At 44.9% G+C, this 19,437-nt stretch overlaps 1 protein-coding gene across 1 annotated transcript; it reads right to left on the reverse strand.

Annotated features, from left to right (window-relative positions):
- Positions 1 to 4,764: 4,764 nt before the first annotated feature.
- Positions 4,765 to 9,983, reverse strand: DRD1 (dopamine receptor D1). The gene is given in 3 exon segments (XM_077186398.1): positions 4,765 to 7,966; positions 8,691 to 8,706; positions 8,709 to 9,983. Coding segments are annotated over 3 exon segments (1,482 nt in total). The 5' UTR covers positions 8,805 to 9,983; the 3' UTR covers positions 4,765 to 6,596.
- Positions 9,984 to 19,437: the final 9,454 nt, after the last annotated feature.

A 19,437-nucleotide genomic window follows, 5' to 3' on the forward strand; every position in this document is an offset into this window, starting at 1 on the left:
AGAGTATGGAGGGGCTCAACAGCTGGCCTGCAAGCAAAGCTGAGATAATAGAAAAAATAACAATTGATGATTTTGATACATGAAAATTTTTATAAACTAGACTACATGCATAAGTAAATGTGCATATGTGCCTTATTAAATTTCTGTAAAACTTTTGCCCATTATATTGAAGCTAATTGCTTTGCACCAATGAATATAATAAGTTATTGTGATGTAGGTAATGACTTAAGATCATGCTTTGTTAGGAGTATATAAGCTGGAGAATAAATAATAAATTAATAAAAAACTTTTTTCTTCTTAGACCCTGCTCACGTGTGTATGTCACATCCAACCTAAGGGTGACAGAGTGTCCCACGGGTCAGAGCCCTGGCTGGGCTGCAAACACCTGCTAAAATCACCTTCAATCACATTCCTACTCTTTACTTTATGCCAGTAAGTAAAGGATAAAGAGGCTGAAGGAGTGAACATGCATTAGAGACAGGGAAGGGACAAGAAGGAATTTGTTCCTGCTGAAAAGCAGCAAGACAGTCCCAAAGGGCAGGAATTCCTGCGCTGTAGCCTGGGTACAAAAATGCCACTTACAGAGGTACAAGTCCACAGAGACTCCCAGCAAAAGGCCAATTAATCACACTTATAATAATGAAAGTTACCTTCACATACTCATTTAATCAATTTTTTAAAATATAATCAATATTTTACAACGAGGGGAACTAAACAGCACAACTGAAATTACTAAATGTCTAAATGTAACTGCCTATACTCTTTGCTGGAAAGGCTTTTGCTCATGCCACACCTTATCCCAAAGCTCCCTATCACTGTATTTTATCCTCTCAAGCAAATAATAAATGTGACTGGAAGTTTCTGCATTAAACTGTTCTAATCAGAAGTTGTTCTTTTTTTTAAGATTGTCCATACATGAATAAAATGCATTGAAAATGTTCTACTTTATAAGAATCATAATGGAGTTTTTTTTCTGAAATTTTAACTATTATAATCTTTCTCACTTCAAAAATACTGCTGTTCTTTAAGCCATAATCTTGCTTTTGTGAAAATTAACTCAAACTGTTTGCAAACAAATTCAGAAAAGCAATAAAATGGATCAGGTTTTGGACTTACAAAAAAGATGCCAACAGAAAATGCCTTTTTTTTTCTCAAAAATAATTTCCCACTGTTCAAAACCAGCTGTTTTCAAGGGGTTCCTTTCACTGTTCCCAACAGACTTGGTGGGATCCAGGGTTCCAGGAGGTGTCAGGAGGCTGCAGGAGCTGCTGGAGCAAAGTTTGTTCAGCTGAGAACACAAATCCACATCAAATTCTGACACCAGCACAGAAGAGCAAAGAGAAGGAAACTGGATGGTCCCACTTATAATTCTGAAATCATTACAGGAATTGCCACAAAAGCTTAGTAAACAAGAAAGTGAAAAAGTAAATAACAGCATTGTTAAATCTCTTTTTTATTATTATTTAAAGCGCTTTTAAGATGCAATTTCAAAGTGTGTTTTCACAATTTTTTAAAACATTTCATCTCTCTGGCACAAAGTGCTGGCATGGAAATCTGTCAGTCCTGACAGCTTTGTCCTTTTAATGCAGGTGAGGCAGGCCTGGCTCATCTCCTGCTTCTGTAACAAAGAAATTTCATTTAACTTCACCATTTGTCCCTTCCACGCGCTCCATGAATCCTTTAATTGAGGATGATGGATGATGGATGAACATGCCCATGAAAATAGATCATTGGCACTGACACAGAGAGGAATCCAAATCATTAAGAACAGCAGCCAGCCCAGGGCTCCACAGATCCCTCAGGAAAGGTTTGGTGCCACAATGCAGCCCCAACCCTGAGATCTGGGGTGATGCAGGAGCTCCAGATCCTCTCTCTAAGATGGGATCATCACCTGAACCAAGACTGGAGCCCAGCACTTGGTTCACAAACCAGTGCAAGAACACCTTGGATTTGTGTTTCCACCTTTTGAAAGCTATGAAAGAAACACCACAGTGCTCCCTGTCTAAGTCACATTCATTGTGTGGCCACATAGGCCACGTGCTCATCTCCAGGAACACACTCTGCTGCCATTACACTAGAAACCAAAACAATTGCTGGAATAACCTGCCTTTCGAGATACTAATCATAGGAGGTTTTTGAGTCAGATGTGGCTGCTTCTGAAGGCTATTGATTTGAAAAAAATCCAGGATTTGCTCCTAATAACTGTGTCATGATACCTGTACCTCAGCAAAAGCATTTCCTCATTTATCCTCTGTCTTTTGCACGCTTTGTTAAGTTAGAAACTCAAATCAGCACAAAATTCTTGACGAGGGAAGGGGAGAAATATATTCAGATTTAATCTGGTGATTGCAGCTCATTTGTTGCCAACAGCTCCTTCATCAAGGCCACCAGGTGAATTATTAACCTCTTCCATCCACAAAGAGAAAAATACCTTTAGTCACGAGGAAGCAAAAACAGAAAAAAAGGTTCCTTGGTTTATCTGGGTAAATTTGCATTCATGTCCTGTCATGGGAGAGGGACACAGCGAGGGGCACTCTGCAGAGAAAATGCTGCTGGAGGGGAGCAAGGCTGGGAGAAAAATGTGAGCAGGGCAGGGAGAAAAGTGTGAGCATGGCAGGGAGAAAAGCACAAGCAAGGCAGGGAGAAAAGCATGAGCAAGGCAGGGAGAAAAGTGTGAGCAGGGCAGGGAGAAAAGCACAAACAGGGCAGGGAGAAAAGTATGAACAGGGCAGGGAGGAAAGCATGAGCAAGGCAGGGAGAAAAGTGTGAGCAGGGCAGGGAGAAAGCATGAGCAGAGCAGGGAGAAAAGGGTGAACAGAGCAGGGAGAAAAGCACGAGCAGTGCCTGACTCCCCTGGAGCAGATGTGGGGACCATCCTGGTGGCAGCAGTGACATCCCAGTGTCCTGGCACTTCACTGCTCCTCTGTGGCTCTGCCTCTGCCCAGCCACTCACTGCAGCACGTGGTGAGCAAAGACTTTCCTGGGGAGGGGTTCCACCAAAGCAGCCAAAGTTGTCTCAGGGGAGACACTCTCAGAAATGAGTTCCAGAGCAGCAGCTGCCTGCCAGGGTGGAACGGGCAGCAATCCTCACAGGCTGCTCCAGCCAAACCTCATCCATCAGCTCCCTGCTATCAGCCCCAGAGCCCAGCCAGGCACTCCTGGCACTCCTCCAGCCCCCGGGGTGCCCCCTGACATTGGTGTGACCAGTAGTTCCAGCAGAGCACTGGTTTTGAGCAGCTGGGGAGCAGGCACAGAGCAGGTAATGAATGCAGCTTCTGGGCAATTAATTCAGCACATAAATAGAGAAGCAGTCAGCAGGTGCCTGCTGCTGTCCCTGCCAGCCACCCCTGCCTCTGGTGTCCAGGCTCTGCAGCAGGTAAGGGAGGCATTTCTGGCAGCAGGGTGTGGGAAGGGGACTCTTGGCGGTGCTGGGGGGAAGGATTTTAATTTGGACTAAGGGTAATTGGGGCAAATAAAGCCAAAAAAGGCAACAGAAAGGCTCTGGTAGTAATGGGAGGAAAGGAAGAGAGGACAGGTAGAGAGGCACTCGCTGGCAAGGCTGGAAAACAGAGGGGAAATGGGGTGTGTTGGTAAATGAGGATCAAGGCCAATTCATGTTGTTTTAAAATGTATGGAAGGAAAAGGAGCCAGAAGCAAAAATTAGTTAAATCAAATGAGAGCTAAAACAATAAAATAAAGTCATCCAAGTGTCTCCCCAGTCTCTCACACCTAGGGGACACTCCCAGCAGCAGCAGCACTTCACCAAACTTCACAGAGACCCCTGAAACTCAGATCCTTCTGCAAGCAGGGAGGTTCTGTGACAGCTCCTGATCAAGCAGAGCAAACTTTTATTACAGAATACAAATCATCCCCTGTGAACTCCTGCAAAAACAGCACCTTGCTTTACACGATCTCCCTAAACCATATTTTGTATTTTGCTTTTATATCAGGCTGCTGGGAGTTTTGAGAGTAAGTAAGAAACCACAGACCCTCCTCTTTGGCCTGTGTCCTTTTTAAGAAATGAAGTAATTCCTCAAAGGTACCCCCAAAAACATCAGGCATTAGGAAATTTTCCCAAAGGAGCCCAGACAGGATGGAGGCAGCCAGGATGCCCTGTTTGCCTCAGACCTGCTGCTTCACTGACCCCAGGAGCAGCCAGGGAGGGGCACCTGGGCATTGCCACAGCTCCTGCTCCAGTCCCAGGGGCTGGGCTGGTCATGCTGGTGCTGCTCAAGGCAGAAGGGACCATGCAGATTTGTTTCTTCATTTCAAAATGAATCTGCTGACAGAGGCAAAAGCAAAGGGCTGCCAGGAGCAGAGGGACCCTCAGCTGCACCCATCATCACCTCCCTGCTGAAATGGCTCCTTTTGCTCCAAAAAACAGACAGCAGTGGGGCTGTAGCAGGCTTTGAGAAGTACTCCACAGCTTGGGAGGGAAAAAAAAGAAAAAAGGAAGAACAATAAAGCATGTTATAAACCAAATTCACAATGCTGTTACACCAAGGCAAAGCTAATCTTTTAAATAAAAGCCACCAAGCTTTACACATTTAAAGCAGAGAGTGGCTGTTTCCAAATTGCTTTTACTGCTTTCAAATCCTAATTTGGAGCAAGGGCTCAGTGGTCTCTAGTAAGGAGGTTTTCCTCTGCTTTTAACAGAAAGTCCCATCTGCCTCATGGGTGTGATCCCAAATAAGGGCAAGTGTTAAAATAAAGGAACCATCCGTCCCTTTAACACAATCAATACAACTGCCAAAAATCAGCATGTATTTAATAAATGCAATGTAGATTGCTTTATTTGACCTTCTGTTCACAAAATAATTTTATTATATGTATGAAAGCAGCATACAGGCAATAAAATTATGAAAACATTCACAATACATAAATACACAGACCTGATGCAGGATGTATATAATTTGTTAGACTTTAAGTTTTTTTTTTTCCTCTCAGTTCTCTTTTCCTGACAACACATTTGTTTTGATATATGTTATGAAAAAGTTGCTCCAAAGGGTATTTTCTCCCATTTAGAAAAGAAATGGATTCCTTTGAATGCTGCTGAATATTAACACCCAGTGTTCCTGTTGCTAATGCTCACTGATTGCTTTTGGCATTACAGAGGGAAAGCAGCAGGGAAGGACAGTGGCAAAGTAGCAGGATTTTTTAATTAAACATTGGCAACTTTTTTGGAGTTCACAGGAGGATTTCGAGATGGAGGCTGCAGTTCCAGCCGTATTTAGAAATGTTTTAATCCAAAATGGTATCGAGGCCACAATTCCTTTATTGACTGGAGTATTGACATGGCAATCACTAAACTGTGATGTCCTCCCAGCTCCCAGGGTAAAGCACCAGGGACCTCAGGTTTTAACTCTGACTGTGACAGAGGAGCAGACAGGCAGCAGGGTCCAGGTGGTCCTGCAGGATAACCAGATTTTGTTATCCTTCCTGCCATTATAACCCAGTGTGTTTGTTCAGAAAAGATATCCAAGACTTGAAATAAGAAAAGTCTGAGAAAGCTGTTTATCTTACATAAATACAAAACACTATATACTAAGAATTGTTATCTAAGAAGCTTTCCTTCCCAAATTGGATTCTTCTTAAGGTTGTAGTCATATTTAAGGTATTTACAGATCCACAAACTTGACATTCTAGCAAAGTCTCTGTAACATGAAACTTTTTAAAAATAAATAGCAGCAATTTCTTTTATTTCTATAAGGGAAGAAAATTCTCAACTCAGTCAACTCTGGTCCTATCTTTTGAAAGAAATCCACTTAAAAATAAAAAAAGCCCACAAGCAAACCAACTCCACACAGCATCAGTTCTGTTGATTCCTTCATTTCTTGCTGAGCTCCTTAACTCTCCTCCATTCCCCTCACCAGCTCTCCAGACTATCAGAGCTTGTAATAAAGTGCTGACTGGTTGACTGGTCAAAATGCAGTTATGACACTCCAAAAATATCCCATTATTTAAACATCTTAAATAACATAAATAAAGCTAGATCTGTTATAACATATGAAAAATATCAATTTAAAACAATAAATAAATAAAACCAGTATCAACATATTACCTCCCAAAGCTTTAAAAATAACCATTCTCATTATAAGGCTCAATTATTTGTCAGAAATAATTTTAAGAAGGCATCTACCTACCTTTACAATCCCTCAGTCATTAATTAGGACCTGTTAACACCCACTATCACAAGACAAAGCAATCTTTTAACTTCTAGTAAACATTAATCTTTAAATACTCAACATTTATCTTTTGCCTCACTTTTACCTAGAAATTGGTTTCTCTGTACAGAGAAGAAGCAACATTTTCTTTGTAACTGCACTGTACCTAAATTTGTAGATTTTCCTCAGGGTGAACAGTACAGTTTAACATCCTTTTTTTTAACCAATTTCCAGTATCTTTTTCTGTTTATTGTTTGAAATGTTAAATCTGCTCTGAATGCCAGGAAAATTGATTCTGGGCTTGGTGTAAATATGCATTTTTCCCCCTTAGAGCTTAGGTTCTTACCAAAAAAATCTCATATATCTTTTTTTTTCCCCAAAAAAGATTATTACAATATACACCATTAGGTCTTGCTGAGTAAACCTTACTGTTCAGGTTTTATGCTGCCCATTCTGTGTAATGGGATTGATCTTTTCCAAAGAAACATCAGCTTCATAATCCAAGATACCCGACAGTGCTGGAGACATTTTCTCCAAGGTCTTTGACAGTTCACCCTCCTCATCTTCCTTTTTAAGAGGTTCTTCTTCCGGGCAGATGATGGAGTGTGGAATCAGATAAACCAGGTTAGACTCTTTGGGGCTGGACCCTTTGGGCTCGTGTTGGCTGGAAAAAACCACGGCCCCGTTGTTGTTAATGCTGACAGTCTCGATTGCATTGCCAGCCAGGGGGCAGAGCCTGTAGCAGCCCAGCAAGGTGGAGAATGCCTTGCGGAAATCAGCGTTGAAGGCATAAATGATGGGGTTGAGGGAAGAATTGGCCCATCCAAACCATATAAAAACATCAAAGGTGGTGGAATTAATGCAGAAAGCCTCTGCTCCCTTGGAGGGCTGGGTGGGCTCGCAGAAGGGAATCATGCAGTTCAACACAAAAAATGGCAACCAGCAGCACACAAACACCCCCATGATCACAGAGAGGGTCTTTAACACCTTTGTTTCCCTCTTGAAGGACATTTTGAAGTTGCTCTCTGGCTGCTGGCAGTCCATGCTGCTCCTGTTGCCACCTGGGTTCTGGCAGTTCTTGGCATGCACTGCTGCTCTCTCCAGAGCCGAGATGCGCCGGATTTGCTTCTGAGCAATCCGGTATATCCTGGTGTAGGTGACTATCATGATGGCCACGGGGATGTAGAAGCTAATTAGAGAAGAGGAGATGGCATACATCCTGTTTAGGCTAGAATCACAGTTGTCCATGCTTACGCCTTCTAAGCTGGCATTGAAGTCCAAAAAGCTCGTGGTTGTAGCCTTGTGCCAGTTCAGTTGCACTGGGATGAAGGAGATCAGCACGGACAGAGTCCACGCCACGCTGATCATGATGAAGGCTGCCTTGGGGGTCATCTTCCTCTCGTACCTAAACGGGCTGGAGATGGCCCAGTATCTGTCCACACTAATGACACAGAGGTTTAAGATGGAGGCTGTTGAGCACATAATATCAAAGGCCACCCAGATGTTGCAAAATGAACCAAAAGGCCAGAAACCGGCGATCTCAGCCACAGCTTTCCAAGGCATGACCAAAACTGCCACTAAGAGATCTGACACGGCCAAGGAGATGACAAAGAAGTTGGTGACCTTGGACCTGAGGTGGCGAAAGCGAATGACAGCTGCGCAGACCAGCGTGTTCCCCAGCAGCGTGGAGAGGATCAGGAGCGAGAGGAAGCAGCCCGTGAGGATCCGAAAGGAAGAGGAGTCCCTTTCCACCAGCAATCCTTCCCCGTCCATAGTGGTGTCGTTCCAAGTCATAGCTTCTCCTGAGGGAAAATCATAGCATGACTTTCATGACGACATCAACTCCTCTCCTCACAGAGATCACAGAGATCAGACGGCCATTAATTACTCATCACCAAACAGAGCAAAGGTCTTTTCCTACAGTTCCTTTGCCCCCAGACAGACCTAACCCCCTTTGAATCATCCTGAACAACATCCTGAAAGCTCTGTGGGCAGGAACTGAAAATGCACAAACACAGTCCACCCCACAAACAGAGGGTTTTCAGCAATCCCTTCAGAAACACACTGCACCACCCCTGCATGGAGTAGCCTAACTCAGACAGCTCACCTGTAAATGTTCTGCTGCCGTCCTCTGCAAACACACCCCACACACAGCAAAGCAATCACTTTTCCATGCTTGCATCTATTCCCACTTAAATAGACTATTGATCGAGTGTTTCCAGTGTCCATTGCACCAGCCCTTCATATTTACTGAGGCGTATCAGACAAGATGCCTTTTCTCTAGTTCCCTAAATGTCTCACTGATGAAACACTCCATCCTTCCTCCTCGCTACATTCCTGTTACAAAATGCACCAGTTCTCACTGATTCTTGGCAGTATCAGAAAGCAAATCTTCACTTTGTTTCAAACTGGTTTACATTTCCAAGACAAAATAAATAAACATACAGTCGGTGTGGTTTAAAGGGTTTCAGCAAGAAGTAGCTCAGGTTATTTAGTTTGACTTAAACAAGAAATGCTGGCTCCTACCTTTCACCTCTGATTCCCTGTTTGCTCTGGGACGCAGGGCCGTCTCTCCTCCTCTTTTAGTTTTGGAATTGCATAGCAAATCTTATATACAAAACCAACACAGGAACACTGCATTGCATCGTGTATGTGGGTTTTTTTTCCCTGAAAGAGCAAATTGGCAGGGGAGAAGTAAGATTTGGACCACCAGGAGTTAGTTTTCAGGGGAGCAGCAGGTCTGTGCCGTTGGACCGTGCGTGACGGACCCTGCTGGTGTGTGCCCAGCTCCCTCCATCCCACGGCCCCTGCTGATCACTCTGCAAACTTTGTTGGCCGGATCAGTCCCAGTCGCACTTTGTACATCCCGTTGAGGCGGCACATCAGGGCAAATCATCCCAGGCAAAAGGCACGGTATTCCCAACGCTGCCAAGAACCGATTTCCAGTTTTTCCCTCGGTCGTTTGCCGGATGAAGAAAGAGGCGAGACGAGGAGGAGAAGGACCCGAGCGACCTTCCCTCGGCCACCACGCCGGCGATGCCCGCAGTGGGTTCCTCTCCCAGCAGGAACAAGTCGCTTTAACACTCCGCTGCCAAGTTATAGCTCTCCATAACTACTCCGGAATAATCCCACCTCCTGCTCAGCGGGGCTGCGCTCCAGGGATCGGGTCCAGCTCTCACCATGCTTTTTCCCTCTCGGAAAGGCGCAGGCGGAGGCAGCTCCTCACACTCTCCCGCTGCCCGCCCCGGGCCGCGCATCTCCCGGCTGCTTCCTTCTGCCCGGGGCAGGGCTCGGCAGCATCGCCCCTCCAGGAACGCTCTGTCTGCCTGGCGACTCCTTCCTAAAGGATTAACACAAGGGAATGACAGGCATGGAGGCACGCAGCGGGCAAAAAGCCACCCCCCTTCGCCTCCTCTAACATCTTCGGTCGGGCGCCGCTTCTTCTGGGAAGCTTTTCCTGCCTTCCCGGGGAACAACGTCCCGGGCAGCCGGGGCCCGAGGCAGAGCAGGGGCTCCGGGAGCGGCTCCCGTGGAGTTTAGCGCAGCCGGGATTACTTTGCCCGAGCCGCGCTCGGTGCGCTGCTGCGGACCGTGAGTACCGGCCCCGCTCCTCCGCGACGGGCGATGCTCGGGAGGGGCCGCGGGGCGAGGCACCGCCACCGGGGCAGCGGAGAGAGCCCGGAGCACGCTCGGGAGCCGCTGCCGGCACGGCGGGGCAGCGGCCGGGGCTGGGGGCTCGGCCGGGGCAGCGCTCCGTGCGCCGCCCCCCGCCTGGCGCAGCCCCCCGCTCCCGGCGCAGCCGCGGCCGCCGGGCTCCCTCTCCTGGGCGGCCGCGGGTGGGCACGGACCGGGGACAGCGTCCCACGCCGCTCCCAGCCCGGCCCCGAGGCTGACACCGCCGCCGGCAGCGGCATCCGGCGGGCAGGGAGCGGGGAAAAGCCGCGGACAGCTCCGCGTCCCGAGTGGATCGTGCGGGACACAAACACTGCCCCGAGGGCAGGGCAAGCCCGTCCGAGCAGAGCCAAAACCTCCAAAACCTCTTGGCAAACTCCCCCGCCCCGCTCGGTAGTGAGCACCAAAACCGGAGCGGTTGTTACTCAAATAATTCTGTTTACGAAAGGGTCTTTCCTTGCTTACCTTAGCTGCAACAGGCAGGGAAAGATGAGCATGCTGGTTTGCAGCCTTTGCACAGGAATCTCACCCCCCAAAAAATCAGGAGATAAATATAAAAGACATCACAGGGAGGTTTAAAAACGTACTAGAAGAACAAATACTCTTAATAAGTTGTCAACATAAATTCTGTGGAGTCCAGCACTTGTGAAGTTGCTTTTGAGCCATCTATTTCTCATAATGTCACTTAAAGCAGACACAGTGCTAAGCTAATCTTGACTAGTTAACTGAAACACTTGTTTTCCTTTCCCCTTCTCTTTCTTTTTTTATAAATTTTAACTGCTTCTCACCAAGTTCTCATCCCGCCCTCCCCCTGCTTATTATCCTGTCCTTTAATCATCATTCATCCCCAGAGGAGGGTGAAAATAGACAAGAAAATGAATCCTGTGCTGTTTGGTAATCGAGATCTCTAATGTGAGTTTTCTTTTTCTATTTTCAAGATCCTTTTTCTATTGTCTCCTGTTCTTAAAGCTCCACACAGGTGAGGTTTAGTGCATGTTAAGTATTTGCTGCAAAGGCAGCACGTTCCTGTTTTTCCATAGAAACCCTGGACTGAAGGAAACATTGACTGCAGAAGAAGCCACTGAACACACTTGATTTTATTTGCAATAACTTCCAGAGGCTCTTCTAAATTGACTTTCAACCACAGCCATCCTAGATTATTCCAGGAGAAATCACAAGTTGCAATCGCCCAAAAAGGAAAATTTTTGAGGCATATTGGAGAGAAATACTGAGGTACACATTGCAGAGGAGAGAGAAGTCTGCTCTCAAGCATCTGCTTATCAGCTCATCCAGTGAACTCTTCTTTTCAGCTCGTTTTCACCAGGGAGTGGCCTTTCCTGGGGGAGAGGCTGGGCTCAGCACTGGAAGAGCCCAATGCTGCTGATATGAGTGAGGGTTTCACTTGAACCTGACATTTAAAGAATCCTTTTGGAACACTACTCACAGCAGCTTGTAAGGCTCTCACAGCCCTTATTTTTTTGGCAATTTAAGCATCAATTTCAGAAGCCAGAGCCTCTCTTCTGTCTCTCCCCTGAGTTTGTGTGACCAGTCCAGGGGTGAATGTGAGGTCTGGCTCAGCCCTGACTGCAAAGCCCCTTCAGCAGTTTCAAACACCAGCAGTTCATCCAGGGCACCCTGCTGAACTCATTTGTCACTTCTGCTAATTTATGAGCTTCTAAAACTTTCATGACTTAACAGTCATATCCAGGTGAGGAACAAAAGCAAAATCCACTAACCCCTATTATTATTTAGGTAAATTTAATGCTGGGATTAGGCAGCAGTTTGCCACAACTCTGGGAGCCAGTTACACGAGTGTTGGGTCATTTTTCCTTTTGCTGCTCTCTGACCAAGCTCTCCCCAGCCAGTGTGAGCAGAATCAGCTCTGGTCCAGCTCTGGGCTTGCCTGAAACTGTCAGCAACAGGATGATGGTGAAGGTGTTTCCTGGAGATTCAGGAAAAAAGCACAGAGCTTGTTAAACTCTCCCCAGGTACCCACATAAAACAGCTGTTTAACTTTTTTTAATGTTTTTCAATCACTACTGACTGCTGCTGGAATCAAAGCAATGGCCAGCAAAGGAGAGATTTTGTGTCTCTATTCCCACCTGCGCCTCCCAGGAGATGCTGGTTGGACAAGGCCCTACTTGGTCCTTATGAAGATTTAAAAATTTAAGTACTGAGTAGCACTTCAATCCAAATGATCTCAATTCAAACAAAAATTGGCTACTGGAAGACCAAGTCTGAGCTGAACAAAGCCCAGATCTTGAATTCAGATTCTTTAAGCTAAATAGTGCACACACTAGACCTGGAGAAAGCTTAGCTGAATTTACAAAATATATTGTAGTATGTGGATACAAATTGTACTCACATCACCCTCAGGAGGACTTTTCATGTCTGCAAGAATGGAATTTACTAAACAAGAAATCAGCTGAGGCATATTCTCAAAAATAATGTCTAAAAGAGCTGTCAGATTTGTAAATAACTGGTTATGCTCATAAGCTGAGATAAATTTAGCCTCAATTTAACCTTCTTGGAAGAGTCAAGGGTTCCTGGAAACCAAACAGCTCTGAAGTCTTTTAAAGATCAGTGAAGTACATTGTTTAAATTTATATAACGTTGTGGATTCCATGAGGAAAAACACAGTAGTGTCTACAAAAATCACAGAGCAAAAACCACTGCTAACATCTCCAAGGATCTCAAGCTCACTCTTGAATGATAAAGATCCATCAGCAGGGAGAAAGGATCAGTGAGAGAAATGATTTCAAGTCCCCAAAGGCAGACAACAAGAGGCCTAAATATTCAGTATTTGAGTGTAGGCACTGGTTTTTTTTTTGACTATAGATTATAGTGACTGCAGCTGGCCCTCAGTGCCTGGCAGATTCAGCAGGGCTGATCTCAAAAAGCACATCAGCACATGTGGACTTGTGAACCATTTTTCCAGTGGCAGCCACAGAGCATCCCTTGGCATCAGGTCACTGGTGAAGTATGTGAGGAAATTTGAACACTGGCAGGGAAAAGAAAAATCAAAAAGCCCAGAGAGGACCACCATGTATGAAAGTCTGAATTTAAATTACTCATTTGAGGGGGCTCATTCAGGCTGGACACAGAGGGTAGTGCAGGAAGGTATGAAAGGCAAGAATTTGCTTTTATTTGCTGCTCCCCAGGATCTGGAGCTCATGCACTGGTGCAGGGTGCTCAGGGGGCAGGACCAGGCACTGCTGCTCCCCTGGCATCTCCCCTCTCAGGCACCGATGCATCAGCAGAGCCTCCCTCCCAGCCAGGAGAGCCCAACTGCAGAAAGGATTTCTGGAACCTGCAGAAAGGATTTCTGCTCTGCAGGAGACCAGGCAGCCTCTCAAAAGGCAGCCTCGTGTCACCCACAGGCTTTAGGAGTGCTGAAAACCATCCTCTGGTTGTTCCATCTTCCCCTCCCAGCCCCCTCCTGCTCAGAGCCTGTGCAGGCTCTGCTCACCTTTCCCTCTCTCCCCAGTGATCCCTCTCTGCATCTCCCTGGAGCTCCCCACCAGATTTTACTACAAAATGGCTCTTTTAGGAGAGGTGAGGAAGACAGGAAAGAAAGAGAAGCACCAAACCTGCTGCCAGGGGTCCAAGCAGAAGCTGTCACCTGCACAGTCCCCAGCCCCAGGAGCTGTGGGTAATTCAAACTCAGTGTGATGCTGCCAATAACTGTGTTATTCAATCTGCAGAGCTCATGCAGTGACTTTTTACGGGGTTTTTCCAGTTCCACCCACTCACTCCCACAGGTTCAGAGAAAGAAAATTTTCCCACAAGGAATACTTGGAGTGACCTTCCTCTTGCAGCTCAACCTGCTCTGCCAATCCAGAGGCCATTTACTGGATCTTAAATCACCCTGAAAATCACTCAAGCAGGGAAACCTAAAATTTCCCCCCTTTTCTTTCTGGGATTTCCATCTGCCAGAGATACGGGGCAGGAGAGGGATTACTGCCCTGCCAACACTTCCCTCCAGAATGGGTAGAGAGCCAAACTGCAGAGGATGATGAGAATAAATTATAGCTGAGAGGAGAGCTCTAAGGAAAGGAAAATGCATCTTCCAACTGCCTCATCCCTGCGGCACAGAACAGTGCCAGGAAATCCACAGCAAACTAACAAGATTCTTTCTTTAAAACCTAATCTACACCAACTAATGTGAAATACCTCAAAATTTCCGATCATTTCACTGACAAGTGTAGAGACTGGATGTACTCCTGAATTTTATATTCTAGTCCATGTATACAATAAAAGCCTTAGCTGATTGCTAAGGGCCTACTATGTGAAATGGCTCATAAAGTAGTAAGTCAGCACAAAATACAGAGTGGGCCATTGCCTCCCAATTTAGGCTTTATTTGCATATGCATATTTTTACTACTATACAGCTTTAATTCTTTCACTCCACACTGGACATTTTAGGCCCTCAGGAAAAAAAACAAACCTGAATATGTGAATCAAAAGAAAAGTCACAGAGAAAATGACAGCACTTTTCATGTTAAAGATGGCTTTGACATATTAATTAGCATCTCAGAGATGAAATAAAGCCAGCAATACCGAATGATTCATTAGAATGAAATTAATCTGAGGAATAATTAACTCTGAGGCGATGGAGAAAAAGAATACAAATAGATATATTAGCAGCAAAACTCTTCACCAGTGAGTGTGACAGTGATTGCTAGCAGCAGTGGATGAGACTGCAGATAATACCATTTTCTCAGCAGATGGCTTGGTAGGTGGCACTTTCCCTCCTAAGCTGCTCTTACAGATTTACTCCTGAGCTGTGTGCCAGCATCAAATAGATCCTTACCCATATTCCAGCCCAGCCCCTGATTGATGGATGGAGAAATGTTTAACAGAACTGTTTAACAGCAGATTTGTTGGTTTTCTGGTGCAGGACATAAGATGAAGAAGTGTGTGCTTGGTACCCACAGCAAGTAGACAATAGTTTGCTCTACATTTGGTTAATAAATCCACATTATTACACATCCAGCATGGTCAGGCTCCACTGGCAGGCTACAAATCAGTAGTAGTCTGACAGTCTCTTGAATTAAAGATAACTAAACTAATACTTACCAAAAAATTAGAAGTATCACTTCTTACTCCTAGTGAAGAGTGGCAGCAGCATTTCAAAGCCTCACCACAGGGAGCCAGAGGAGCCCAGCCAGGGCTCTCTGCAAGGGGAGCAGCCCCACAGAGCACAGCAGGGCCAGCCACAGCACACAGGCTCAGTCCAGCAAGGACCACTCCAAATGTTCCAGTCCTGCAGCTCTGCTGTCTCAGGCAGCATTTTTCCATCTGCAGCTCCCCACACAACCCTGCTGTTGTTGCAATGTTGCAGTTCCACCTTCAGGTTCTGGGATTAAACTCTTCTCCAAGGCTCCTTGTCAAAGTCAAACCACATAATCTGGGCTTGAAGCAGTCAGAAACATCCCACCAAGCTCAATGAAACACTGGAACAATATTCCAAACAAAAATCTGTACCAAGGTCTAAGCCTTGGGCTGCTTCACTCCTCCTGATGTAACTTTCATTCACACCTTTGAAAAACCCTGTGATCCAACCGCCCCAAACTATGATGTTATCCCAAATCCACTCTCACCCTTGTTCACCTGGATCTGTTATCCTGTCCCAGCCTCTCTGCCTGGCCCACCACATCAGGCAGAACTCTTTCTTCCCCCTAACATGAGTAACTTCTCCCTCTCTGCATCCTGCTCTGATGTCCTTGGCTTTTCCCTGCCTGTTGCTGAGACGGTCTCTAACAGGCTGTACTTTCCCAGGCTGGAAACGTTCCCTGAGGTTCATTATCCACTTGTCAACATCTGTCCCAAGGTCAGGGGCCTTCCAAGGCAGCCAGTTCTTCCTGCTCCCTTCCCACAACGCTCATCAGGGCTCAGCTCCACCAACACAGGCATCCAGAGCCCCTTCTCAGTCCATCAAACCAGCCCTCTCCATTTAGGAGAGGAGAGGCTAAAAGTTACAAGTTCCATGTCAGTAGAAAGTTCCCCAGTGCTTTCCAGTAATTGTGTACTATTTATGGGAATTCCCTTCTGCTTCCCAAAATTTCCCTTCTGCTCTTTAGAATTTTCCCACAGCTTTCTAAGAGCTGTGCATTTCCTTCTAGGATTTCTCCACTGCCTTATAGCAATTCCTCCTCACTTCATACAGAATTCCCTCCAACTTCCTGGGAATTTGTAGGGAACTTTTTCAGAACTCATATTTTGCTTTCCTGGGGTTCTCCCACAGCTGTCTAAGAATTCAATTTTCCTTTCTAGAGATTTCTCATAAATTTTCCATTATTTTCTAAGTCTTTCCTGTGTTTTTCTAGACATTTTCCATACCTTTCCAGGAATTTCCTGCCTCTATGAATCTCTCACTTCTCTCTAGGCACTTCTGTCTGCTTTCAGGTATATCCACCAGGTTGTGGCCCAGTGTCAAGGGTTTTTCCATATTGGTTGTGTATCTGCATGTTGTGATGTGCCCAGTTGTCCTCTGGTGTCCTGTTTTGTCATATATGACAGATTTTGTCACTGGTGTGCTGACACACCTCGTTCTCATATTTTTAACTATTTTATAAAGCCACAGGAAAGGCTCAGGAGGTGAAAGTAAAAGGATTAATCAATATCTGGTCCCTAGATGCTGACGAAAAAAAATTGTCAGGTCTCTTTGAAGGAGCTGTGAGAGCTGGCATGGATCTTTCATGGCAGCAATGATCCCACATGAGACATTTATAAAATAGCCACATCATAGAGGAAATGGCTTCCTAATCCCTTTGAAAGGCTGGATTATCCCTTTAAACACAGCTTTATGTCCCTTCTAAATGCAGATTGGCTTTTCATCTTCATTCCCTTCCATTCTTGTCCAATATAACTGTGCATCTAGAGAAAGAGGAAAATTGAGTATGCATTAATTTAGCTTGGCACAGTAGATCATGAGTAACCTGGAACTGAGTTCAAATATTGCAGATGGAGCCAAAGCATTTAAGTGATTTTGTAAGTAACACTCTATCAGCTTATATAAGAGTTTCATTACAATTTATATTGCCAAAAAATGTTGTGTTACTTGCCTGTTTGATCAAATTTCCCAAGATAATAGTTTATTCCTTATCAGCTGAGACTGGGAAGACAGGGAGGTGGTTTTTGATGTACTGACACAGACTCACAGAAATCACTGGCTCATTTACAAAAACAATCCTTGAACTCCCTCAGAGTGTACTGATGTCCCAGTCTGAAGTTTGGATCTTCTACATAAAATTAATGTATATTACGTCAGGAAACCACAGGAAATGCTGGATGTGCGTGGTTCACCTTGCCCAGCATTCTGCTCCTGAGAGCAAAACCCAGCACAGAGCCTTCACAGGCACCTCCCATCGAGTGCTAATGAATCATTCCCAGAAATGCTGCTGCTTTCTTCTGGCAAACCCCTGATAGCAGCCAGCTTGGTGCCAAGGCCAGCTCCTGACATCATATTCCTGATCCAGCTGCTGAAAACACCCCAGACCCCTGCACGTGCCTTTGGGAACATCATCACATCATTTCCCACTGCTCTACAACTACATTTTTTCATGGAACAGAGAAGTCTTGACATCCAGCACGTTTGCCTTCACTCTGACTGCACTGTTTTCAAGCCGGGGTTTGAAATTCCTGGTCCTGCAGTGCCACTTACTGGACATTTCTGTTCAGAAAAGCATGTGCAGCAGCTCTTCATTTACTCAGTTGATTCTCAGGGCTAATTTGAAATGAAGAAAAATATAAAATACACCAATGTTCATTTGGGAATACAGGAAAGCAAATATAATAAAGCCTGTTTCTTCGATGAGGCAGTAATTGTGGAGGAACAGAAATCCTCTTTTTCTGGTCAGTGTAGGGAAGAATTTGCCCTGTAATAATCTGGGAATTCTTCCAGGTGGAAACATGCAGATGGTCAAATTCATCCCTAGTTCAACAAATGTACATGGGAATTTGCAGGATTTATTAATATATCCCTTGGGAAATAAGGCAACTGCAAGGGATGCTTCAGAAAGAGCTGGGGTGGGGTTTATTTCATTAATCCAGACATACGTTTTTAATAGACACAAAAACACTTTAGTGTGAAAATTAGTGCAGATGAAGAAAGACAAAGAGTCAGAGGTGAGATATTCTCTGTGACTACACATACTCACCCATTTGCCTTTCAGTTTGTAGCTCATGAGTAGCTGCTGCTGATTGCTCAGAGCCATCTCAAGCCTTCTCAGGATTCATGGCAAAATATCAGATTTGTTACTCAGCAATGGGAGAAATGACTCGTCCAGTGAAAGAGAAGTTATGTAGCTGCTCAAAACCATCTGCACTGAGCACAGAGCAAACTATTAACTCTTGCAGCTTTGCATGTAGTGACTCAGAAAGAATTTAGGCATTCATATATCCACATTTAATACTCTGCAAGCAGAATTTCAATTGTGATGTGAAGAAAAATCCACACGTGGTTTTAAATCAGATTAACAAGTTGGTATCTTTGGGACACAAGGAATTATTACAGGCAGAACACATCAGTCCTCAGAATGCAAACCATACAAAACAACCCCAGTTATACCCAACAACAACTAATTTATTTCTCTGTACAACATCCAGCTGTTTCCATTTCCTGAATAAGGTGTTTTTTCTGCTCAGTCATTGCCACATTTTTTAGCAACAAGTGTTATGGCCAGATACCACCACAGATTTATCAGTGTTGGATCTGTCACTGGTCATGGAGACTGGGAGCTGACTGACAAGATTAAAAAGAATTAGACATTAGCAGGGAAATATATAAATTGTGCACAAATTTCATTGTGCAGTGCAAGGATATCAGTGCCAATTTTTATTCTTTCATGATGGACTCTCACTTGGTATATTTGCAGCTGCAACTGTCATATTTATATCTCTAAGATTTAAGTTGTGGAGTCACAGGGGAAATAGAACAGGAGACATCTGAGATTGGATGTGGCTGTGTCAGAATGAAGGTTGACTCTTAATTTTTTTATTAAAAATCATGAACTGAGTTGGCTTTCAGTTAAGAACTGAAAACAAACTCCAGCCTACACAATTCTATTTTATGAAATATATATATATATCACTTCATAGAAGTTGAGTATTAACAGCAAAGCTTTCATCAGTAAGTGCAACTCCACAAACACTTGATACCGGGGTAGAGTCATGGCTTTTTAATATAAAATGTTTTTTTTAATACAAAATCCCATTCAGTGTGAATAATCAATCAGCAGGGAGAGGGAGGTCAGTCCTGCATCCAAAGAGCTGAAGAGTAGGATTGCTCTGCTTGCACAGCTGCCACTCCTCCACGTTGCACAGGACTGATGTGAAAAAGAAGGGGAAGTAAAATACAAATCAAAAGGTTTGAAATTCAAAGTGTTTCTACTATCGCAGCAGCCCAGCCACTCTGGGAATAACAGGAACAAGGAAAATGACAGTGGAACAAGGAAAATGACAGTGGGGAGGCCACCATTTGTCCCTGTGCTGGTTTCCTCCTCCAAAGCTGCATCCAGAGCATCATTTCTGGGTGCCAGCAGCTCTGAATTGCTGAAATAGAGAGGAAGACACGTTCTGCCCTGAGAGCTGCTGCCTT

Source organism: Agelaius phoeniceus, chromosome 15 (genome assembly GCF_051311805.1).
Source record: "Agelaius phoeniceus isolate bAgePho1 chromosome 15, bAgePho1.hap1, whole genome shotgun sequence".
Taxonomy (NCBI): domain Eukaryota; kingdom Metazoa; phylum Chordata; class Aves; order Passeriformes; family Icteridae; genus Agelaius; species Agelaius phoeniceus.